General features: G+C 50.4%; 7 protein-coding genes across 7 annotated transcripts; 4 read left to right on the forward strand and 3 right to left on the reverse strand.

The window, feature by feature from the left end:
• Nucleotides 1-738: 738 nt before the first annotated feature.
• sly1 (syntaxin-binding protein) lies at nt 739-3,165 on the forward strand (the record flags this gene model as incomplete). The annotated part of the gene is made up of 4 exons (XM_015551297.1): nt 739-967; nt 1,038-1,251; nt 1,306-1,688; nt 1,745-3,165. The coding sequence occupies exons 1-4, from the start codon at nt 928-930 to the stop codon at nt 3,163-3,165; spliced, it is 2,058 nt and encodes a 685-aa protein (XP_015406549.1). The 5' UTR covers nt 739-927.
• A 1,416-nt stretch (nt 3,166-4,581) lies between these two features.
• On the forward strand, nt 4,582-8,030 carry ANOM_006041 (putative endosomal sorting complex protein TSG101; the record flags this gene model as incomplete). The annotated part of the gene is made up of 7 exons (XM_015551298.1): nt 4,582-5,326; nt 5,383-5,719; nt 6,062-6,149; nt 6,205-6,313; nt 6,369-6,607; nt 6,664-7,001; nt 7,067-8,030. The coding sequence occupies 7 exons, from the start codon at nt 4,582-4,584 to the stop codon at nt 8,028-8,030; spliced, it is 2,820 nt and encodes a 939-aa protein (XP_015406548.1).
• A 575-nt stretch (nt 8,031-8,605) lies between these two features.
• ANOM_006042 (FAD-binding oxidoreductase) lies at nt 8,606-10,037 on the reverse strand (the record flags this gene model as incomplete). Its single annotated transcript, XM_015551299.1, has 2 exons — nt 8,606-9,358; nt 9,414-10,037. The coding sequence occupies 2 exons, from the start codon at nt 10,035-10,037 to the stop codon at nt 8,606-8,608; spliced, it is 1,377 nt and encodes a 458-aa protein (XP_015406550.1).
• Nucleotides 10,038-11,402: 1,365 nt separating this feature from the next.
• ANOM_006043 (putative toxin biosynthesis protein) lies at nt 11,403-12,781 on the reverse strand (the record flags this gene model as incomplete). Its single annotated transcript, XM_015551300.1, has 3 exons — nt 11,403-12,222; nt 12,283-12,391; nt 12,451-12,781. The coding sequence occupies 3 exons, from the start codon at nt 12,779-12,781 to the stop codon at nt 11,403-11,405; spliced, it is 1,260 nt and encodes a 419-aa protein (XP_015406557.1).
• Nucleotides 12,782-13,276: 495 nt separating this feature from the next.
• Nucleotides 13,277-17,892, reverse strand: ANOM_006044 (uncharacterized protein; the record flags this gene model as incomplete). The annotated part of the gene is made up of 7 exons (XM_015551301.1): nt 13,277-15,165; nt 15,226-15,326; nt 15,390-15,487; nt 16,158-16,285; nt 16,351-16,393; nt 16,460-16,680; nt 16,761-17,892. 7 exons carry the CDS (start codon nt 17,890-17,892, stop codon nt 13,277-13,279), a joined length of 3,612 nt encoding a protein of 1,203 aa, XP_015406555.1.
• A 170-nt stretch (nt 17,893-18,062) lies between these two features.
• ANOM_006045 (dimethylallyl tryptophan synthase) lies at nt 18,063-19,530 on the forward strand (the record flags this gene model as incomplete). The annotated part of the gene is made up of 2 exons (XM_015551302.1): nt 18,063-18,155; nt 18,226-19,530. 2 exons carry the CDS (start codon nt 18,063-18,065, stop codon nt 19,528-19,530), a joined length of 1,398 nt encoding a protein of 465 aa, XP_015406547.1.
• A 1,080-nt stretch (nt 19,531-20,610) lies between these two features.
• Nucleotides 20,611-24,004, forward strand: ANOM_006046 (putative AMP-binding enzyme; the record flags this gene model as incomplete). The annotated part of the gene is made up of 8 exons (XM_015551303.1): nt 20,611-20,836; nt 20,918-21,374; nt 21,441-21,514; nt 21,575-21,859; nt 22,207-22,535; nt 22,598-22,862; nt 22,912-23,048; nt 23,105-24,004. 8 exons carry the CDS (start codon nt 20,611-20,613, stop codon nt 24,002-24,004), a joined length of 2,673 nt encoding a protein of 890 aa, XP_015406556.1.
• Between the last annotated feature and the right edge of the window lie 250 nt (nt 24,005-24,254).

Raw genomic sequence — 24,254 nt, forward strand, 5'->3', positions numbered from 1 at the left:
TGCCTGCTTGCCTGGGTGATTTCTTAGTGACGGTATCCCGTGCAAGTCGCGTTCACGTTGTGTTGCGCGCCCAATCTTGCACCCTTCTTTTTTAGGAAAAAATGAACCGCTCTTGATGCACCAAGTAGGTCAACCCTTCGAATACACCGGCCAAGTACTCCGTATAGTAGACGTAAGATAAATTTTGTTTTTGTCTTTCCTTTTGAACCCCTTTCCTTTTTCCAGATTCCTTCTTTATCTTTGCTTTTCAATTTCCTTGCCGCCTTGTCACTCTTTTCCTGCGCTGTTTTCGCAGACAATCCAGCCTGTACAACCTGTTCTTGTAGACCTTTTCTTCTCTTAAATATGTCTTAAAAGATGAAAAGAAAAGGTTCTCATACAAAGAAGTACACTGGACTGTAATTAAGCAGCATAGTCATTCGCTTTACGAAAAGGTTGGAAGGGAAGGGGGGATGGGTAATGGTGGTGGTGAGACTTGGAAAAGCTGAGCTGGGTTGGGCGAGTTTGCCTTTGGAGCCTTGGCCAGCCACGCTACACCCATTCAGTCTAGCGTTGGCACACGTGATCCGGGAGGCTAAGGCTGGAGGGCGGAGTTTGAGATGTTTGTATACATCTCCTTTATGAAAGGGGGGACCTTTTCACCTTGAAAGGGACTAATTTAACTTCATTAGGACTAGTGAGATTACGTCAGCTTCCATCAATCGGGAGCTTCTCTCAGAGGATGCCAAGTGGAGAGAGAGAGGGAGTACTGGGTCGTTGGTTGCGAGTGGGTAATAACTGAATTGTTCCTCAACAGCTCGGGTCTGGGCTGATCTGTTGATATTGTTCTGCCTGCTTGGATGTTATCAGGTTCCTTATCTGTCATGAATCTCGTTTAAGTCAAGTAATTGCCGTGAATATCATCCTGGGTGCAGACTATACCTTACTATGGCGTCGCACTCAATGTCTCTTCGCGACCGTCAGGTCGGTAGGTACTTCGTTTCTTCATGTACACATCTCTATGTGGTGGGCGTATGCTGATATTGGCAACTGTACAGTTTCCATTCAGAAAATCCTCAACCTAAACCACGACCCGCAGATCGAGGACAGCCATCATGATACCTCCGCGCAAGGCCTCATCTCGACCCCCATTTTGAACGAGGACGGCGACCCAATCTGGAAAGTTCTGGTGTTTGATAATATGGGACGGGACGTTATTAGTAGCGTACTCCGAGTCAATGACCTTCGGACTTGGGGTGTTACTATTCATCTGTACGCGCTTCTGCCATGTCGGTCATTCATGTGCGACTAACGACTTGCTTGAAGAAACCTTAATGCCAATCGATACCCTATCCCCGACGTCCCCGTAGTCTATCTCGTCGAACCTACTCCGGCCAACTTGCAAATGATTACCAACGACTTGGCTCGCGGACTCTATACACCAGCCTACGTGAACTTCCTATCGTCTGTGCCTCGGCCACTGCTCGAAGATTTCGCCTCTCAGATAGCGACAACAGGGACATCGGAGCATATCGCGCAAGTCTATGACCAATATCTCAACTTCATCGTTGCCGAACCAGACCTTTTCAGCTTGGGCTTAGGACATGATGCCTACTGGAAGATCAATAGTGCGCAGACAAGCGATGAGGACTTAGACGCTATCATCGATAAGATTGTCAGCGGCCTTTTCAGTGTTAGCGTCACTATGGGTATGTGCGGCCAGGCCATGTGTTTGTTTATTTGTAACTGATCATGATACAAACAGGGGCGATCCCCATCATCCGATGCCCTAAAGGTGGAGCGGCAGAGCTCATCGCCACAAAACTCGACCGTAAACTCCGCGATCACATTCTCAATTCGAAGGATAATCTTTTCTCAACCAACAAGAAATCTGCTCCCGGAGTACCCTCGTCCAGACCTGTGCTGGTCATTGTCGACCGTAATGTGGACTTGGTACCCATGCTTTCTCACTCATGGACATACCAGTCGTTGGTGCAAGATGTGCTCAAGATGCGCCTCAACCGGATTACAATCGAGACGGCCGACGAGGCAAACCCGGGCAAGGTAACCAAGAAAGCGTACGACCTGAATAGCAACGACTTCTTTTGGAAGCGTAATGCCGGAGCTCCGTTTCCCCAGGTGGCCGAGGACATCGACGCGGAGCTAACGAAGTACAAGGAGGACGCGAACGAGATCACAAAAAAGACCGGCGCGTCATCCATCGAGGATCTACAAAATGACACCAGCACCTCTGCACAGCACCTGAAAGCCGCCATTACTCTACTTCCGGAGTTGCGGGAACGCAAATCCGTTCTGGACATGCATATGAACATTGCAACTGCACTGCTTCAAGGCATCAAAGACCGCCAGCTCGACAACTTCTTCGAGCTTGAAGAAAACATCACAAAGCAATCTAAGACGCAGATCCTGGAACTCATCAATGACCCGGCAAAGGGGAGCGAGCCGACGGATAAGCTTCGGCTCTTCCTGATCTGGTTTTTAAGCACCGAGACGGAATTAAACCGTGCGGATATGAGTCAGTTTGAAGAAGCCCTCGCCCGTGTAGGCGTCCAAGACGTCAGTCCCATCGCCTACGTCAAACAAGTTCGCGAAGTCACTCGCATGACCATGATGACCACGGCTGCACCACAGCAACAATCCTCTGATCTGTTCCGTGGCTTCTCGTCACTCTCCAATCGCCTGACAGACCGCATCACATCCGGTGCGCTTGGTGCCAACTTCGACTCCCTGATTTCCGGTGTCAAAAATTTCCTCCCTGCGAACAAAGACTTGACCTTGACCAAGATCACCGAGTCACTCATGGACCAGCGTCTGCCTCTAGCTCCGCCATTGCCAAAACTGAAAGCTACCTCTATTTTGACCCTCGCAGCGCTAATGCCCGTGGCGCCATGCCCCCCGCTTCCGCTTCCCGTAATGCCCAGTCGCCCGCCACTTCTGGCGCACCCGGCCCAGGAACCGGTGCCAGCTTTGGCCAGCGCCGCCAGGCCTTCAACGAAGCCATCGTTTTCACGGTCGGAGGAGGTAGCATGGACGAATACGGAAATCTGCAGGACTGGGTCCGTCAGACAAGCGGACAGCCCAGCGGGGACGGTGCAGGGGCCGGCCGGGGAACGGCGTCTCAAGGCGCTCCCAGGCGGAGGGTTGTCTATGGCAGTACGGACCTAATGAATGCTAACGAATTCCTCACGGAGTCGTTGGCTAAATTGGGCCATGAAAGCTGAGATGAAAGAACCCTGAAACGACATGTCAATTTGAATGTAGCTTAAACAAATAGAACTGGTCTTCAGACATATATTTTTAATGCACCCTTTGAAACCCCTTGCTCTTTTCATCTCACAAAGCTAGGAAATCACATCGATTTGCTATCTACTACCATGGGCCTTCGAACGCGGGCGCTGCCTATCAGTATCAATGCGCCCCTGTCACTCTTAGTCCGAGTTCCCTAACCTGGCATACCTTGAATGCTACCAAAACTGTTCACGTGCCATCCCCGCCTTGATGTTTGCCAAGGCGAACATCTTCCAGGTTTCATTACTCTCAGCTCAGTTTACAACAATCCATCATGCTGCAGCCAGACCCTTGCGTGGTATCTCTTCAAGGTCCTCAGCCACGGAGCTGCGGCCATGAGACACGTGAATAATCCTTGAGACTGCTTGGTTCCAAAAATAACAAAAGTCGACCAGTCTTAGGAAGCATAGTAGTGTTTGAGTGTTACTCAACACCTCAGGTGGTGCATCCTGCCTGCTACCCCCTTACCACAATGACTGCACTTTTGTCTCTCAGGCCATGCAATCCATGCAATTAGACGATAAGGGGGCTAGCCCATTGAAAATAAAGCCACCTTGGTCTTCTCAAATAATTTAATTTGCTGACAGTCCTGCTGCAGAGTCACCCACCGCTTCGTTTCTGACACCCTGCAAGAGCTGTAAAAATGGCATTCAACCCTGAAGCTGGACAGCTAGGAATCCAATCGCATTCCACTACCAGAAAGATCGACGGCGAATAATGTCCAGGATGCTGTTAAGTAAAAAGGATCTTCGGGAACTTAAAAGCTTCCATGGATCCGGAAGCGCGTTGTGGGCCACAATCCAATCTTTTAACTGCTAGTTCCCGTCTTGATATTGTCCTCTTAGTATTGTCTGTCTTAACGGCGCCGACGTTGGCTTCGGCTACTGCCTAGTCTGATATGTCCTCAACGTCATGACTGACCCATTGTCTAGAACAAGCTCCACCACGCCAAACAGGTAGTATTGTACTCCCTGTCTCTGTTCAGCCGTATAGATATTGTCTGTTTCATGTGTTGCATGTACGGTGCAACATCCGGTCTGTCCTACCGGCCAATACTATCAACGTGGAGAAACAATACAGTCGCTCCCATCATGTTCAAGTCCCTATCCAGGAGCCGGACGTGTTCTCCTATAACAGTTTTAAGCAGAGTCGACTACTTGTTCCTCACTTCCTCATATATGACACTTTTCACAACAGCCCGTAGGATATCCTTCTTTGCCTACCGTCTTCGTCGGGTCGCGACTGATCTATACATCCTCCGTCTCTTGCGAGCCTCTCACGATAGTGATCATCATGGACTCCAAGTTCAATCCATACTACCAGAACCTCACCTTCCATGCGGCTGATGGGACCCCGTTCCAAGTACCCGTGATGATGTTGGATGACTTCTATCAGTACTGTATCCAGATATGCATCAACTACGGGGCTCAGTTCGGTGCTTCAGTGATTATCTTCATTATCCTTCTACTTTTGACTAGACCCGACAAGCGTGGTTCTTCGGTTTTTTTCCTCAACAGCGGTGCTTTGCTGCTCAATATGGGCCGGCTCCTCTGCCATATGATCTACTTCACAACCGATTTCGTAAAAGCCTACCAGTACTTCTCCGGTGATTATTCTAGGGCACCCACTTCTGCGTACGCCAACTCTATACTGGGGGTCATTCTTACAACTCTTCTCTTGATCTGCATTGAGACATCTCTTGTACTCCAAGTCCAAGTCGTCTGTGCCAATCTTCGACGCCGGTATCGAACCGTTCTCCTCTGCGTGTCAATCTTGGTTGCCCTTATTCCTGTTGGATTTCGCCTGGGATACATGGTTGAAAACTGCAAGACAATTGTCGGCGCTGATAACCCACTGTCACTTGTCTGGCTGGAAAGTGCTACAAACATCGTGATTACTATTAGTATCTGTTTCTTCTGCAGTATCTTCATTACTAAGCTCGGATTTGCCATCCGTCAGCGAAGGAGACTCGGTGTCAGGGACTTCGGGCCGATGAAGGTGATATTTGTCATGGGTTGCCAAACCTTGATTATTCCAGGTATGTCCTTTGCATCTACATCGCGACGATCCGCTTGTGTAAGCTAATTGATTTAGCGCTGCTTTCGATTCTTCAATATGTGGTCACAGTCCCCGAGCTTAATTCCAACATTCTGACCCTGGTCACCATCTCTCTTCCGCTATCCTCCATCTGGGCTGGTGTTTCCCTTACTCGTTCGTCCTCCACCGAAGATTCCCCGTCTCGTGGTGCCTTGTGGAATCGCCTCCATGACTCAGACGGCACAAGGAGCAACCAGACATCTTCCACGGATACTGCTGTCGCCATGACTTATCCAAGTAACAAGTCAAGGACAGTCTGCTATGCGGATCAGAGCGCGGTCAGAAGACAGCGTGATCCTGAACAGGGGCATGGAATCTCCGTGGAACACGATGTGTCGGTTCTTAGTTGCCACAGGCTTTAGAGTCGATCGGATGAAGGTGCTACTACGACTTGCTCTGTAATATCGAGGGGAAACCACGGCTTTTTGCTTAGTATTAATTCTATTCTCGCTTTAGCGCTCCGTCTTTTAATACTAGCATAGTTGAAGAATTGTAATACGTTATCTTGCTGTTTCTTTGATATTTGTAAACATGGAGCCCTAATAGTTAACTCTAAATAATTTATCGAATTAAATCAATTTAATGTCACGGGGGTTCATTCTGCCCGCTGTGCCAAGAACATGCGGGGAACGCGACCTGCGGAGATTCCTTTCCCACTTAATGACACACTTGATAGCACGCCATGCACTTCGTCTATCAGCTCCTTCGACATGGCTGCTGTGCCGCAGAGGACGCTCAACTGGCTATACAGCGTATTGATTCGGGTATACACAGTCCCCTTTCTTCGCATGCTCCAATGCAAGTTACTGACCAGCGCAGGATCATTACGATCCCCGACAGACGTATCAGGACCCCAATCGCACCTACTATGATGTGGCCTCCGTGCTTGCTCAGTATCCCTCCCTGTCCCCACGAACCGAAGTCTACAGTCCGTGATCTCCCTGGTTACCTAGCATTGGTGTTCAGTTATTAATCGTGCTTAGCATATGAAAATGGTTTCTCGGCCCTTCTGCTGCAACTCACTGGCACGGTACCCGTTACGTTTCGCGGCACGGTCTACAAGTTTCCTATATCTCTATGGGTCCCCAATACCTACCCTCGAGAGCCACCAATTGTTTACGTGACTCCGACTCAGGATATGGCTGTGCGAGTTGGCCAACATGTGACATTGGAGGGAAGAGTGTATCATCATTACCTGGCACACTGGGCAGAGGCTTGGGAGGTTCGTTGGTTCCGCCAGACTAGCGGGTCAATTTACTGATGGTGTGATTCGGTTAGAGATCAACCCTGGCAGACCTTGTATCTATACTCCGTGAGGTCTTTGCAAAGGAGCCACCGGTCCGATACAAACAGCAACAAGTACCACCACGCCCACAACAACCCGGGCCAACGCAAACCCCGCCTCCTCTACCTCCACTCCCAGCAGAACTCGGATTACCCGCGTCTCACTCACCATTGCATCAGAATGTCTCTTCGCCAGTGCCGGCGGTGCCGCCTCCCCCACCTCCCAAGCCTGGACAAGCGGTCTCTGCTGAGCAACAACAACCGATTCCTGCAGCACAACCCAACTCCTCGTCGCCTCTTCCTCCACTGCCGCCGAAGGAACAGGATCCACGGTGGCCGCCTCGAACCCATGCAAGGACTAGCACATCAACGGATCGCCTATCGCAGTATCCACTAGACCAAAGTGGCATGGAAAGCCCGACGACTCCGCATCGTTATCCTCAGCAGCAGCACCCCATGGCACATCCAATGCCAGTCTATACACAAGGCCCCTACCCTCGCAAGCTGACAACCGAGCACCGCCTGGCGCAATTCCGCAGCAGTTCCCCCGTGGCCCCCAGCAACAGCCCTTCCATAGCCTACCTCAACAAGTTTCTCCCCATCGACCGTCACATCACCAAGCAAATGGCGGATACCGGCAAATGCCACCACTGCAAGCGCCTCAGCAGGCCTCTCATCACAGTTCTCAGCGACCATCTTCAGAAGCCCAACCAGCAGTGAAACCGAAGGCCGAAACCCCTGATCTTCTTACTTCACCTTTTGAGGTTGAGCTTCCATCATTCGCCCCCGGACCTGCGCCGCCAATTCCACCCAATCCAGAAAAGGATGCATTGTTACACGCAGTGTCCAAGGCATTGGCTGCGACGCTGCAGACGAACGTGTCACAAACCGAGTCCGCGGCACGATCTCTACAGTCACAGTCGGACTCTTTGCACGCAGCGATTGCCACCTTGCAAGGCGAGATCTCCTCATTAAATACCCTCAATTCAAGCCTCCAGTCGAACACCTCCATCCTGCAACAGTCCCTTCACCGCGCCGATGCTGTCATTGCCGATGCGCAAAGTCGCATATCGCCATCCGCCGCACAGTCGAGCTTAGATCCCGTACCCTCCGGTCTTCCTCCAATCGATGAGGTCCTCGTCGCCCCAACAGTCGTGGGTAAGCAACTGTACGACCTGGTGGCAGAGGAACGCGGCATCCAGCAGGCCATCTACGCCCTACAAACAGCTCACGTCAAAGGTGTGATCGGGGTAGAAACATGGTCCCGGCACACACGTGGGTTAGCGCGAGAGGCCTTCTTAAAGCGAGCTCTTATACGGAAAATCGGGAAGGGTATGGGTCTCGATGAATACCAAATCTAAGATGGTCTGCTACGAAAAATAAATCTTTCTTATATACCATTCTGTAGAGAAACGTTGATGAGGACTATGAACTATGAATATGAACATATACATCTGTCCCTTTTAGTGGAACAACTGTGGCTTTCTTCGGGACACCGCCGCTTTAGTGAAGACACCCAAGGGCTTGCAGTGAGGACTCGTCAACTAGCAATAGTTTTAAACGAACCAAGACCCAACACATGGGGGCCAAGTGCATTCAAAGTGATACGTACAGCTTGCCGTCACTGATAGCCCGTTTTGATGTCTTAAAACTGTAACGACAAGGAGCCACAGCTTACATCCGGTGTCCCGCTTCTTATCACTGCCCTTACGCATGATCCTTTGCGCCTACAGGAGGTACTTCACAACAAGAATATGGTTGCCGAGTCCTCTTGTGCTGTCTAGGGCAGCGGACCCTTCGTGTTTGCCCTCAACAGACTGTTAAGCCTACCGCAAACGTTGTATACGTGTATTATTCTAAAGAAACAACCACCATCATGTCTCAAAACATATCATGCATTCCCCACTGCACTGGGTGAGCTCCTCATCTGGAATGCCTATTCTAACTGAGGCACAGTCCAGTGAAACAAATCCTCAGGGTCGTATTCCTTTTTCAACGAAACAATCTCCTCCGCATGAGAGCCATAGAACTGACTCAGCGGGTCAACCCCACGCTCACTACCAGAATAGAGAGAGATATAGGCAGTGGGAAGAATATTCCCAGCTTCTGTCTTCGAGATCGCCTCCGCAACGTCAGATGCCCATTTCTCAGCCTCCTCCTTGCGTTTCTCCACCGTTGCAAACCCAAGGATCTCGACCATATAGTGCGGCTCTCTGGCAGCAAATACAGAGCTGTCTTTCGGTGCCGCAGAGGGACCCCTCAGCTGATGCATGGACATCATGGTGCCTGGATCAGATGGCAGTGTGGTTAGGTTACGTCCAATTGCCTCAGCGACTTCGGGCGTGACCTTGTGCAGGTTGACTGTGCGACTGGATCCGTATACACTCGACGGGACCAAGGCTGCGTTTCCGGTGAACCACTCAGGGATTGTAGTCTCTGTGACTGTGCTCATGAGTAGTGGTCCCAGGGATGCGATCTGGTTACTCCAGTGCTTGCCCTCTTCGAGGTCATCGCCACTCCACGTGATAATGACAGCGAAGACGCGTCCAGGAGGCGCGTTGAATACTGCTTGTTGGATGGTTAGCTGCTCGGGAATGCCATTTTCTAATAGCTTTTGGTATCCAGTGCTAAAATCGGCAAAGACCTTGGCGATATCCTGGGAATTAAACAGGATAACACCAGCCAGCAGCTAGATCACGTTCAGCTCTTGTCGTTTCACAAGAGTGATAACTCTAACAACTTACACTTTTAAGCGGGTACACCTTGATAGTCAGGTCAACAATGACACCAAACACGCCTCCCGCCCCACGAATGCCTCTTAGGAGCTTCTCATCCGCTTTGATAATCTCCCCATTATGATTCACGATCGTTGCGCCAAGGATCTGATCAGCCCCCAGCCCCCAGTGGGATGAGAAGGGTCCATATCCTCCATACATCGCCCACCCGACATAGCCAACGCACGGTATTGACCCCATGGGCGTGGCGAGTCCTTCGGCCCACAGTTTTGCTCCGAGCTCCCCCTGAAGGATTCCTCCCTCCACTGTAGCCGATTGGTGATCTTCGGCTACCTTGACCCCTGTAAGCGCCCGAAGATCGATAACAAGGGCGCCATCCACGAGGGTCCGGCCTTCCATGTTATGGCCTCCTACGCGGATGGTGAATTTGAGTTTGTTAGACTTGGCAAATTGTACTAAAACCTTCACATCCTCTGCATCCTGAGGATGGACGACAGCAAGCGGGATGTCTGGACGGGCCAGGTTCCATACTTTGCACACGGTGGAGAACTCCGGTGACGAGGGTGCTGTGTATTTAATACTTGGATGACCCAGGAGGAAGGCCTCCAGGTTCGCAAGCTGAGAGTCCGCCATGATTCTGCGGTCAGATCTGGTTCTTGGGGTTGGAGGACCCAGACTGAGGAGACGGTCTGTCTATATATGAGAAAACTATCTACCTATCACTTTGGATCGTCTCCACTTTCCATGCAGCATTTTGGATACCAATTCACAACGGATTGGTGTTGCACCATTGGCGCGCTCGGTTTAAATCAGCTAGCTAGTGCTTACCAGCTGGACGCCTTACTTTGCCTAGGCGATCCGTCTTATTCCTGCGAATAAGTATCGTTGGGGCGAAGTGGGTGGCCCCACAGCTGTATCCCCGCTCGTTCTAGTTCAGTGATCGGAAGGTAAGGCGTTGGCCTAAGCCCTGGTGGACCATTGAGCCGCCAGAATATATGGCATCTGTGGGACAATGCTCCTTCAACCTTATTCTGTATTTTCCGTTTCATTCGGCATGATTGGCGGGACTTGCTATAAATAGGTTGGATAGGACGTTAGCTTCACAAGGTATGATTGCCCCAGGAAGGCTGTGCAAGGCCGTTATGCTCTATATATCGACGTTGTCATTCTGGTTTGAACCGTGATGTCATACAACGGGATATCTTCTACGTGACCTCCATTTATCTGACCTTGCCTATGTGGCCGTCAAAACCTCGCTGTTATCTGCCTCGGCCTCCAATGCCCTAAGTCTTCTTATTAGAGAATTTATAACTACGCTGACATGAAGAAGAATGACTAGAGTATATGGAAGACTTTCTCTTGGAGATTAAACCTATATAAGCTCCTTTATCCTTGTCCATTAGAGTATCTGTATACCGTAGGTGTAAGAATATTATAGAAGATAACCCATCCTATCTAGATGAAGTTATTACTCTCTGTGAATTGTCCCCATCTCCTCATATAATCCATACAATCGGCAACACACAGAGAATAATTACATGAGTTAATAAAAAAAAAAAAATTACTATGCCTCAATTTCTCAAGTCCATAAGGTTAAGCATCTAAGCACGCTGTCATCACCCATATGGAGAACAGCTCTGGAGGTGAGAAAGAGGGGTGAAATGCAGCGAAAGCGTATCTTATATGGGGGGGGGGGGGGGGGACTGGCCATATTATTTGTCGATATGGCTGCCAGTTGTTAAAAGCATACTTTGAAATACGACGCTCTTCCAATGTGATTTTTGTATGTGGATTATAGTGATCCACTACCTATAATGCTACTTAAATGTAAAGTGGCGAGGATTCTAACTAAACGGCCGGTTGAAAAGGACTGGATACTCCGATATATTTGAATTCTAAATCTGTTCGATGTGTGAGGATACGAGTACTAGCACGATATCCGAGGTAGATAGCTACCTTTTTTACAAAATCCCAAAGAACAGTATCTAGTAGCCAACTTCACAACTTCGCCTTCGGCTTTTCCCCCCTCTTCGTCCCAACAGGCATCTGTGCGATCTGAAACGCCTCCTCAGACATCCGAACCCCCTCCGCATCCGAACCCCGATTCTGATACTCTTCCCAGAACTTCTCATCCTCCAACCAGCCCCGGAACCACCGCTGCGTCCAATCCGCAACCGTGGAAGCGCACCAATCCACCTGCTCAAACACAAGAGTATGCCCACCCTTGGGCAGCACAGCCTTCTCAACCATCCCCTTCGCCACGCCACCACTGCCGCCCGTGCCCGTGCCCGTAGTCCGCATCTTCGAGTCCTGCGCATCCGGCAGAGAAAGAAAGCTCCTGCCCCCAAACACCCAGAGCACACTCGGCCGGACGTACGCCAGATTGCGCATGGCGGACCAGCACTCCGGCCGCGAGAACAGATACGGTCGCTCTTTCTCGACGTCCCAGTCCGGTAGCAGAAGGCGGTCCAGCTCCTCCCGCTCGAGGTTCGGCGTGAAGAAGTTCCAGGATTCCTGGTGCTTGGTTGTCGTTAGTGTTACCGCCGTGGGGGGCACTTTGGGGTCCGTGGCTGGGTTGTACAGCCGCGTGGGCACCGGGCGCAGCGCATGCCGGAGGTAGCGGTCTCGAGCTCGCGGGTCCCATTTGGCAAGGCCCTTAGTGAGAGACGCGACGGCCTTTTCGGGCGATTCCCACAGGTCCCGTCGGCGACTGGCCATCATGGCTGGGTTGGGGCCGCCGAAGGCTACTTCCAGGATGACGGGCTCGATCAGGACTAGAGTTGACAGAAGACGCGGGTGGATGATTGAAAGGTTAACCCTGCCATCATGGTGGGTTAACATTATTGTACGACCTCTTCAGGAGAATAAATTGACTTACAGTTGCGCACATCCCATACTATGACCGACGCCGATAAGCGGTCTCGGCATTTCATCGCGGAAGTGATTCACCATATGTAACAGGTCGCGCGAATGATCATACCAGTTAGCTAAACGGACACAATTAGCAAGTTAATTCTCATTTCCCGGGCTCAGATTCAAAACGTACTTTGGTCTCCCTGGATCTCTTCATTCAGGATGGCACTTGCGCCTTGGTTGGATGTGTCTGCTACCCAGATGCCGCGCACCGGCACGGAGAGCTTCTTCAGCTGGTGGTAGAGGTCTTCCCATAGCGGCTCGTAGATTTCCTTGGGGGACCCATTTCCGGGCACCCCGATTATGGTAATGGCATTGTCGGGGACGGGGTCGGCGTCGTTGGGGATATATTGTTTAATGGCGAGTTTTATGGGCGTCTCTTGCCGGCCTTTGATGCTACGGGGGGATTCGCGGATGTGTTGGCCTGGGATGACATGTTCGACAACTTTGAAGGGGAAGGTCATTTTGGTGAGCTGGATGCACAACGAAGCTACTTTTAGAACAGCCACACGGAGAAGAATGGAAGGGTAGAAGTAGGAAGTATAATAATGGATGAAGTGAGCACGACACGTGCCAAGGCTACGGCCTCGGAAGCTTTAGCAGGCCTATTTAGTAGGTATGATTAGTTGTTAGTACTTTGGTTTTTGACTGGGATGTATATTTGAGTATGCGGGGATGTCAGAGCCTTGTTTTCATACGGTATTGCTTGGTTCCAGTTTATTACAACTCTCTTTATCCTGGCATGTGACTTCCTTGCCCTATACCTCTGCCTGTTTACAAGAGAAAGTTAATTTAGATCGATACTCGCTTCATTGGTGGAATAATAAAACTGATAGTGATAAGACTCAGTATAAATCTCACGATTTTCTGATTCATATGAAAATGGTATCTATGTTGTTCGATTTAGCGTATATTCTACGACAATACAGCGCTCATTCAACAGAATATAGACAACGAAACTACCACTCCAGCTCCTCCTTCGTCAAACACTCCTCCAGCAGCTCCTGGATAACCGGCAAGAATTCACCTCGCTGAATGGCCCGATAAATGAGACTTGTATATCCGCCCACCGTGGGCGCCTCCTCCACCTGTCCGGTAGCCATCGCCTCCGCAGTGGGCGTCAAAATCCTCCTCGTACACAACATCGGCACTCCGAGAGTCGTCCGTACGAAGAGATACATTTTCTTCGAGCCGTCTCCTAGCATGGGACTGGCATCGCCATGGACCAGGTAGGCGTCCCGGTTGGTGCACCATGCTTCGTGGAGCCAGGGGCCGAGCTGGTCAATGAACGACTGCATATCTCCAAGGTTGACACTTTGAGACGGCACACAATCTAGAATAGGGACGCGCATAGTCTTGGCTATGTGAGGGAACCGATCTACACTGTCCATTGAGACGGTCTGTTCTAATCCTTTCTGGAGATGGGCCCATAGCGTGCTTGGGAGGTTCTTGCCAGCGTCTGTGGCGTTCAGACCTTGCTTTTCCGCCATTGAGGCAGTGCGGGTGAAGAACTCAGGCTTGACTCCGTCTAAGAATTGCAACTGCATGGCACGGAGATCCAGCGCCTGACACGCGGAAAGCAGATGCGCTGCGACGAGCTCTGTAAGCACACCCACGGCCGTCGCAGTGTACCGACCGGAGATCAGAGCCAGCGAGTTCAACGACTGGTTGCCCAGCTCAGCATTGTAGACATGGTTAACGGGGCCCGCCAGGAACCCAAGCTCGGAGGTCAAGGCCGAGATGTAAATGTCGATGGCCTTGAAGATACCGGACTGGCTGGGTTCATCTGCAACCAGGTTCGGCGGCAGACCCCAGCTGGTGGCGGGGTTGATCATCTCCTGACACTGGGTGAAGAGCATGCGGCCAATAGCCTGTACAGCCTGACGACTCTTCTCCATGGACGAGGTGACGGCCTTGGCCTGGAAGTTGCCGCCATGCAGGAACTGTCCGTCGCCGTTGACAAGCGGGTTATCGGTGGCCGAGTTGCACTCGATGCTCATTTGCTGGTGAGCTAGTAGCAGATCTTCGAGCACGGGCCCGATCCACTGCGCCGCGGTGCGGATTGAATATCGATCCTGGCGGAGCGACCCATCCTTGCCGTCTTTCTGCTGCGCGAGTCGAGACCCACGTAGGAACACCCGGATGTTGCGTGAGCTCTCGATCTGTCCTGGGTGCGGACGCACGTCCGCGAAGAAGGGGTCGAAGCTCTCTGGCGAGCCTAGCAGTGCTTCCACCGTCATCGCCGTCAGGATTTGTCCCAACATGGCCAGCTGGTGTGTGTCGTGTAGCACGAGCGTGGCGCACGCCGCCGACATGGCCGTTCCATTGACGATCGCGAGACCCTCTTTGGCTGTCAGGGATATCGGTTCCACACCGGCCTCCGCAAGAGCCTCGTCGGCGTATACATCGCGTCCATTGCCTGGACGGAAGACTCGAATAGTTGGCTTGCCCTGAAGTACACCGCTAATATACGCGATAGGACTCAAATCTCCCGACGCAGAGATACTCCCCCGCATCGGAACCATGGGGATGATATTCTTCGAAAGAAGATCCCGTAAGCGATCTACGATGACGGGCCGGACACCCGAGTGGCCTTTGACCAGCGAGTTTAGACGCAGTAAGACTGCAGCCCGCACCCAAGGAAGCGGCAGGTGCTGAGACTCGGCTGCATGTTCGAGACTCAGATCGAACGCCTGATATGCGGACTTCTGGGGATCAGATGAAGGGCGAGGATCACGCGCCCCTGGGGGTAATAGGCCATAGCTTAGTTCGCGGGTTAAGACGCGCTGCAGTGCTAGGACGTCGTTTGCGCGTATATCTGCTGAGCCTCCGAACCCAGTGTTCACTCCTGCATAAGCTAGTTAGGGACTTATTCCTCATGGGTTACAATAAGGTGGTCTAGATATACCGTAGATGACGTTCCCTTGGGAAAGGCTCTTGGCAATGGCAGCATGGCTCTGGTTAATTGATTCGTAGGAAGCAGGGTTTATGCTCACATTGCCTGCATATCTTTAACAGGTTTGGAATAGATTAGATCCAAGCAGAGTACAGGCGGAGCTGGGATTCTTTTACCTGGCAATGTAAACCACATGAGGAATATCTAGTCCGCTACCATTGAGGACCAAATCCCCGGCGGCACCGCGCAACAATTCATTCAACAGACTCCATTGCTGCAGTACCAGTGAAGTATGAAATTCGAATGGCTTTCCCATTTCAATATCTATGGTGTAATTGGCGGTTTACCTGGAAAATATGCCGGGTAAAAAGCCAAACCAATAAATTAAATAAAACCAACCAACAGATAAGTAACAAGCAATAACAAGCAAATCAGGAAAGTTTCAATGAATGCCAAGAGGCGCAACCATTCTTCTCCGAGAATTTTTAACCGACGATCAGGAACGGACAAGTAGCTGCGGAAGGATGAGTTGGCATGGTAGCATCGCTTCGCCCCGAAGTGCTTGGATAGGTATATGATCGTCGTGGGTTAATTTGTATCTCATTGAGTCTTCAGTACTTTTCTACACAATATATTGCACGTGGGGGCTAGATCACAAGAGGCTTTCAATGAGCATTCATATCGGCGAATAAGAAGGCCCGTACACAAGTTGTCAGCACTAAACTAGGTGCATTTTAGCTGTATATATCCGGCATTAGTGTCAACAGTGGAGTCATATTCATCATACCCGTCCAACCACTGCACCGGAGGCATTCCCATGCGTGGTACGTTACATATGGCTGTGTCTAGATTCGCCGTGTTATCTATCTTACAGGAGGGATGTCTATCTAGACCCTCCCAGACGTCCCTCCTGGCTGGCAATCCCTGCACATGGCCACTTTAACGCCGTTTTTCGACTCCAGCGCGATGCTGGACCCCTCCACCCATTCGTCTGGATCGACACTGGCGATGGTCTTGAAGTTTTGCGCCATTCGTACCACGGCGTACGCAACTTCATTTAGACCAAAGTCCACTGGCAATAGATGTTAGTCCTTGGTGATTAAATTAGTGCTTATGCCAAACAGGGGGGAAACTCACTCCCTACGCAATTTCGGGGACCGCCGAGGAACGGGATATATTTCTACTCCGATAACACGCGTTGATTAGAATATTGTAAAAAAGCTGAAAAGGATCAGGAGTTTCTCACCCATGTTTGCTTTTCATAGGACCATCGTTCCGGGTGGAACTCATCCGCGTCCTCACCCCAGAGGTCCTTCCGATGGTGAAGCGCATACACTGAAAGGTGAACCATCATACCCTTCGGCACTAGGACAGGCGAACTTCCATCTGGACCACCGCCAACGGGAAGAATGGTGTCTCGTACGGCAACACGCGAATTGGAGGGCTGAGGCGGATAAAGGCGAAGACCTAGATAGTTAGGTAGAGAGAGTCAGTCGTCAAAGTTGGCCATGATCCCATGAGGACCAAAGAGAAAGTCGATATCTTACATTCGCGGATGCAGTCCTGCACGTATCGGAGGCCCTTGAGCTGCTGAAGGTCGGGGAGTTTCCCTGCCAGAGACTGGACCTCGGAGCGTACACGATTCCACACATCCGGTCTTTTGGAGAACACAAAGAACAGGTTGATAAGCAAAGCGGCAGGGGCATCCGTCCCTGCAAAATATAATGTTGTCAGCTCGTCCCGAAGTGCCGTGGGATCCTGCGTTCGTTGTCGAAGTTGGTCGATGAACAGAATCCGCTGCTCGTTTGGTTGATCTGAAACTTTTGCTGGTGGCGCGACTTCCCGTTGCAACGCCGCATCAACGTATCGTTGGATGAAGCGGTGGGTCAAGCGAACATTTTTCATGAATGTACGCTGAGGCCAGATCCATGACATGGATCCCAGTAGCCATCGAAGCTCGCAGGTGCTATGGGTGTCGGCAAAAGCCTTCAAGGCTCCGCTGTCCAGGTTCCGGGGGTTCTCGAGAGAATTGATTGATTCTCCAAAAAGGAAGTCTGTTGAAACATCGGCAGCAAAGCGATGGAGGAAAAGGGCCAAATCGAAGTTTTGGTTGTCGGGAGGAAGGGCTGTCAGGAGACGCTGACAGTGACGCTCCAGGAGATCCAACTGAGAGGTTTGTACCCGCGAGAAGCATAATTGTAGCTGTGATCGTAATGTTTGCCAACGCGCTCCATCGCTCTGAAAGATGCTCTTGCCAAACAAGGGAGCAAACGCATTCCGACGTCGGAATCCAACCTCGTAATCGGTAAATTTAGTAGAAAAGAGAACTTCAAGGTTCTTTGGCTCAATTGTATTCACCATCCAGCTGCCTAATAGCAGCGACATGAATGTGTTGCCATATACTCGGTGCAGTTGCTGCTCTCTTCGAAAATATTTATCGGATTTCCTCGCCTGCATAGAGTCCCGCAAGGAGTCCAATCCGAGAAAAGGGTCCCGGTGGGCATACCGTGCGGGTGCTTGACATCCATGAGCTTGGGCGAGTCTTCCATGAGCAATGCGCTGTGTAAGATAGAGCACGAATATCACCACTGCCCCAGCACCAACAGCCCATACCCACGAATGAGTCCTCTCTAACGCAAAAGGGAACCCGGTGGGGATAAAACCCGTTTCTGCCGTCATTTTTCCAAGCCAAATAAAACCGACGCTATTTGAACAGTTGGTCCAATAGCATCGGTATTATGGCGGAAAGATATGAGCAAGGCCAAAGACTGGACCTAACTGAGGTGGTCTGGGTCTCGCTATTTATATTTCCAGAACTGTCCTCATTTTTTTGATCACTCAGATTAACTATGGCATCTGTTCTATGGAGAAGAAGAACTATCGCCTCCGGCTCAACCAGGTTGCTTCAGATCCGCCATAGGTTGAGCCCCTACACCGTCCTGGTATCTTGTAGATCTCTTTTTGTTCCTGGATACTCTCAAGACAAATCACTAATCACTAATCTCATCCCAGAAAAGCCACATATCCACGGCCATTGCTACCGAGTCAAAGGACACGACGCCCTTTGCCAACGAGCCCTATGTGGATTCGCAGTTCTGGGAAAATGCAGTGGGAACTGCACTGAAAACACTTATGGGAGGAGCAGGATATAACGCTGCCTCGCTACAAGAACACCTCAATTTCGTTTCTCAAAGTGTTGCGCCTGCCTTAGGGGCACGCCCTACCCAGGGCCAGGCGCCTCGGTGGAAGAGCTTTATGACCGATGATTATTCTCCACTGGAATACAGCTGGAGCTGGGACGGAGAGCGACCAACCATCCGATACAGCTTTGAGCCAATCGGCCCTCTAGCAGGGACGGAATGGGATCCATACAACCGCCAAGCTCCGATGGCATATGTCGATCAACTCCAGCGCCAACTGCCCGCTGCGGATTGGACGTGGTTCGCCCACTTCGCCCGTGCTTTTCATCAAGATACGTCCGCCAAAGTAGCCACCCAACGCGATGGGTCCAGTCCCTCCTCGGTTTTCATTGGTTTCGACCTCGGACGAGATGGTCGTACGATGTGCAAAATGTACCTGGTCCCGGTAAAAGCGGAACAGACCGATCGGTCGCGACTCGCCGTTCTCGACAACGCCGTTCGCACGCTCCCACAGTTCTCCGATTTGTCTGCCTATCCCCCGCTGCAGGGCTTCCTGCGACATCAGGAAGAAATGGGCACTCCCGCACATATTATTGGTGTGGCTGTCGACTGCGTCGATCCATCCGCAGCGAAACTCAAAATTTACTTTCGGAGTCCCTCGACCAGCTTTGCCAGTGTTAAAGAGACGCTAACTGCGGGTGGAACGGTGTCTTCGTGGGACGAGTGCGCGCTGGAGCAACTGCAGGAGTTGTGGTCTCTGGTTCTTGGTCTGCCCCCTGATTTCTCACATAATCAGGAGCTCCCGTCGAAATCACATGAGACATCAGGAGTACTGTATAATTTTGATATTAAACTCGGCAATCAACAGCCCGAGACCAAGGTATACATTCCTGTACGCCATTACGGACCAAATGATCATGCAATTGCCATGGGTCTGGTGGAGTTTCTGCAACGTCGCGGTGGACACACCCCGTACCAGGATCGCTTTCTCAAGGCATTGGAGCAGTACGCCTCGTTTCGCTCGCTAGACCAGGGGTGTGGAGTCCAGACTTACATTGCCTGTGCCTTTAAACGAGGTCAACTCAGCTTAACGTCTTATCTGTCTGCAGAAATCTATCATCCTGGTCGCTGGGAGGGGTTAAGGGGCGTAAATAATTTGGAAATGCCGCGTTTCTAACATACGATTTGTTCTTACTTTTGTTTCATTTAATCTATTTAATCTATTGGTGCATTTATTTGACAAATAGACAGCCCCTTGGGAAATTACAACAATGCAGCTCTCTGTCCCAGGAAGCAAGGCTGATGGTGGAACCGTGGCACGGAGTGCATCCTCGTGCTTGTAAATTCGTAGGGCTGGCTGAGTTCAGCGCGCAAAGCGATCGTTGCTCGCTTGCGTATATAATTTATACGCGGTAGTATCCTCGCTCTACCTCGTGCGCATTTCTGCAGAGGTTATTTGGCCCCCAAACTAGCTGCAGCTTCGATATTGGAGTGGAGAATACTAGTATCCACCCATCCGGCCTCTTCACGTCTGCCTATGCGTGCGTCTGCTAATCAGGTTGACACATTCAGTGATAATATGTAACATTATTAATTGCTACCGCGTTGTATGGACTCTCGAGTAATACTAGTGCATACAGAGGTAGCAGTTTGCATCAAGGAATGAGGATCAAGTAGCTTCCGGCGATCGATTGCTGACTAGAGGATTAACCCCATAGATAGATAGTTAATACGAGCGCCATACTAGCGCTGGTCCTATATCCAATTTACTCCGGGTAGCGCCCATTTACCCCTCCGGCGGCAAAATGCGGATTGGGATCGTCATAACGCCATACTGCAGACATTTTCCCAAGATAGTATTCCCGTGCGTTGATGTTGAAACTAACCCCTCCAACCATACTCCAAACAGGGAATATTGCCTTGACTGCATTGCAGCTGCATGTACCGCGTATAAGCCTCGGAGCAACTAAGATGGAACGGTACCAGGCCATGCTCCGCACACAGCCCATGCTTTGTCGTTGATGTGACGGCCCTAATCCCTGATAGCATGGGGCTGTGAACATGCATGTAAGCATCTGGCTCTGCAGTGTACATCAGATGTTGACACCTGCATGGTCATTATTACTCCCATCTGGAACCAGGGCGCCCGACGTGTCTTCCATCCTTCTCATTTTCAATGGCAGGGGCTCTTGTGTATAGATACACTATACATTTCTTCTCCATCGGTAGCGAGTGTTAAGAGCACCTTGGTGACATCATGCCTGGCACGCCAATACCGAGAGAACAAATCTCGCCCCACTATCTAGAAGAAAATATCTCTGGTCGGCTCATCGCAGCATCGTCGATTATCTTGATAGTTACAACCATACTGTTGGCCCTTCGTCTGTATGTCCGCAGTCTGCCGAATGTGAAAACTGGCTTGGAAGATATCCTGTTGCTTCCAGCGTATCTCCTTTCGGTAGCGTCCTGTATTTGTGGTTATCGTGAGCTTGAACCTCTCTTCGGTTTTGTTTCATGTTGTTTCGTATAGAGCCCTTGCGCTGATCAATATGGATTCAATTCAGTTGCGGTCACCCACGGTGGCGCCGGTCGCCATGTCAAGGCACTGGTGCTGGAAGACCCAAATATCATAATTGTACGAGGAAAACTGCTCTACTCGCTCAGCTGGGTCACGGCATACTCAAACTGCTTCTCGCGACTGTCGGTCTTGGTATTGCTCTATACGATATTTACGCCAGGTGTTGCTCGAAAATGCACCGTTCTCCTGATGGTCTATATGGTCCTCTTCCTGATCTCGCAAACAATTGCCGGTGCCATGGAATGCCGGCCACTCGCATACTTCTGGGATCGCACCGGCGATGGAACATGCATCAACCTCTTCTTGTTCTTTAAGCTGAGTGGGATTCTTAATATAGTTGGTGATGTTGCCATCATGGTGCTCCCCGCGCACACAGTGTGGAACCTACAGGCATCAATAGCCAAGAGAGTGGCTATTTCACTTGTCTTTCTCTCTGGTAGCATGTGAGTACTTCTCAAGAAAAACAAGCCCCATCCATTCGTTTTTCATTGCTCTAATGCAGATACCAGAGGCTTGATTGCGTCCTGCTTCCGAACCGCTTCTTTCTTCACGTCGCAAGAACACTCAACGGAAGATCCTACATGTATGTACACGCTCCTCTCAACTTAGACGGTCTTGGACCTAACTGTATTTTCTTATCTAGGGACGGATGTTGAATTGATGAGCTGGACGATTGTTGAAAGCGGCATGTATATGGCCGCTGCGTGCACTATGCGCCTGCGCCCACTATTGAGAAAACTACCTGGGTGGTTTAAACAATTCAAGACCACACATGAAAGTGGTGTGACAGTCGAGAGGACTTTCACCATAGAAGATGGGAAAGGGTATGAGATGAACTACTACGCGAAGCAAGGCCATATCCCGCTCAGGTCGTTTGACAGAGATCTAAATCGGGCGAGCCTGCTCCAAAGCCCTACACCGGCCAGAAGTAAATAGATGGATGCTTTCTATAGAAATATGTGCGATGTATATATATGCCTATCGTTTTTTGTTGTGAGTATTAATCCTTGCTGGGATTGCGGGAGCAGTCGCACTCCTGGGATGCGACGCAACGCATGAATAATGAACAAACAGTAAATCACAAAAGGATGTGTACAGTTGCAGCTCCGGAATGATTCGGAAGGAATTTGTAACTTTGATTTATTACCATTGCATTGGTTTTCCAACAGGGTCCACTAGAATGAACATATAAAGACAAAGGCACTTCCCCCTCTTTGGCCCCCATCGCTTTTCCCTGCCTCACCACTGAGTGATTCTCCATCCTTTTACAATAAGATCTACGTAGAGTCATGGTCTCTGCTACCTTTCCACTGCCTGGCGTTGTCCACGGCAAACGCATCTTAGCCACTGTCATCGAGAACCGCGCCAAAGACGGCACTAACACTAATCCCTGGATCTCGCTTCCCATCAACGACCAGGATCTTTCCGCGGGGTACCGCGACATCACTTTCCAGCAGCTGAACAACGCAGCAAACCACGCAGCTCAATGGCTAAGTCAGGCCCTTCCGACGACGTCCGAGCCTTTTCAATGTTTTGCATATGCTGGCCCCAAGGATCTGCGGTATGCGATTCTTGCCGTAGCCGTGGCAAAGCTACAGAAAGTGGTATATTCTCCAAAATTTCTAGAAAACAGGAGGAAGTCCGAGACAAGCTGATCAAAATCCAGATGATTCTTCCCTCGCCGTTAATCACACCAGAGGCTCAGCTGCGTATTCTGGAAAAGAAAAATTGTACATTGTATCTCAGGCCGGTCGAGATGGCCGGGCCTGTAGGTGCTATTCTACAAAAGGCACCTCATATCGAGAGTATCACGGTCCCAGGAATCGAGGAGTTTCTCAGGGATGATGTAGCATCGCCAGTAGTTTATGGCAAGACATGGGATGAAGGAAAAGACGATCCGTGGCTGGTGTTCCACACCTCAGGCACAACAGGTATATTTTTAATTCGATACATTCAAACCATACGCTAACCTTCTCCAAGGAAATCCCAAGCCGATCACCTATACACATCAAATGATGGCTGGTGCCGATACCGCGGCTTCTTTGCCGGACATCGAAGAAACTCATATTCATCAATATGCCCAGCGAAGGTGGTACACCCCTTTGCCCTCGCTACATGTAAGGCCTCAATCTCACCCTGTTTCCTGATCCCGGATATATGCTTACTAGCATAGTTTGTTGGCATGTTGATGAGCCTTGCCATGACTGGGTTCGTGAATATGACATCCGTCATTGGGCCTCCAGCACCCCCTACCGCCAAACTTCTTATAGATATCTTCCGCTACGGCCGGATAGACGGTGCACTTCTCATGCCCGCTCTAATTGACGCACTCTGTCTCCTCCCCGAAGGCATTGAAGCGCTACGAGAACTTAAATACGTTCATTATGCTGGTGCTCCGCTCTCGGCCAAATCTGGAAATCTACTAGCACCCTACACGCAAGTTGTCCCCTGTGTCGGCAGTACCGAAGCAGGCGGGTACTTTACCACTATCCATCAAAACAAGGATGCATGGGATTACCTCTCCTTCCAAAAGCATTCCGGGGCAGAGTTCGAACACCGCATGAACGACCTGCACGAGCTTGTATTTGTGCGTCGTCCTGAATGCGCAATGCAGCAGATCTTCCAGGTCTACCCAGATCGCGATTCTTTCGGAACAGATGATCTGTGGATCGAGCATCCGGTGCACAAAGGACTATGGAAGATCATCGGCCGCAGCGACGATTACGTATATCTAGCTCATGGTGACGGACTGCATGCTTCGCTTCTGGAACCAGAGATCATCGCTCATCCTAGCGTGAAGACCGCGATCATTGGAGGCCATGGGCAGATATCACCAGTTCTTCTGGTGGAGTTAATTCCTGGGGTGGAGTTGGACAATGCGGCTTTGAAGGAAAGTCTAGAGCCCTATATCGAGAAGGTCAATGCACATTGTCACGACTGTGTGAAGCTCTCTTCGGAGAGGTTGATCTTCGCCACGAAGGACAAGCCATTTATCTTGACGGCTAAAGGAAGTGTGGCGAGATTGCAGACGTTGGCTCTCTATGAGGAAGAGATCGTATCCTTGTTCGCTTAAGACAAAGCAAATGGTATGATCTTTTCATGAAGTTGGTGACCAGCATTCTTCATATATACAACGAAAAAGCAATGGCTCACTATTCTTCAAGTGACAATAGCATAGTTTCTTCATGGAGATTTTGACACTTAAGATACTCTTATTATTCCGAATAGGCTTCCAGAGGACAGACTAACTACACTGCCATTGTCATTCATGTCTATCTATTTGCGAGGGTAAAAACAGAGAATATGAAGAAAATAAAAAACAT

Source organism: Aspergillus nomiae (assembly GCF_001204775.2).
Source record: "Aspergillus nomiae NRRL 13137 chromosome Unknown contig00148, whole genome shotgun sequence".
NCBI classification, from domain to species: domain Eukaryota; kingdom Fungi; phylum Ascomycota; class Eurotiomycetes; order Eurotiales; family Aspergillaceae; genus Aspergillus; species Aspergillus nomiae.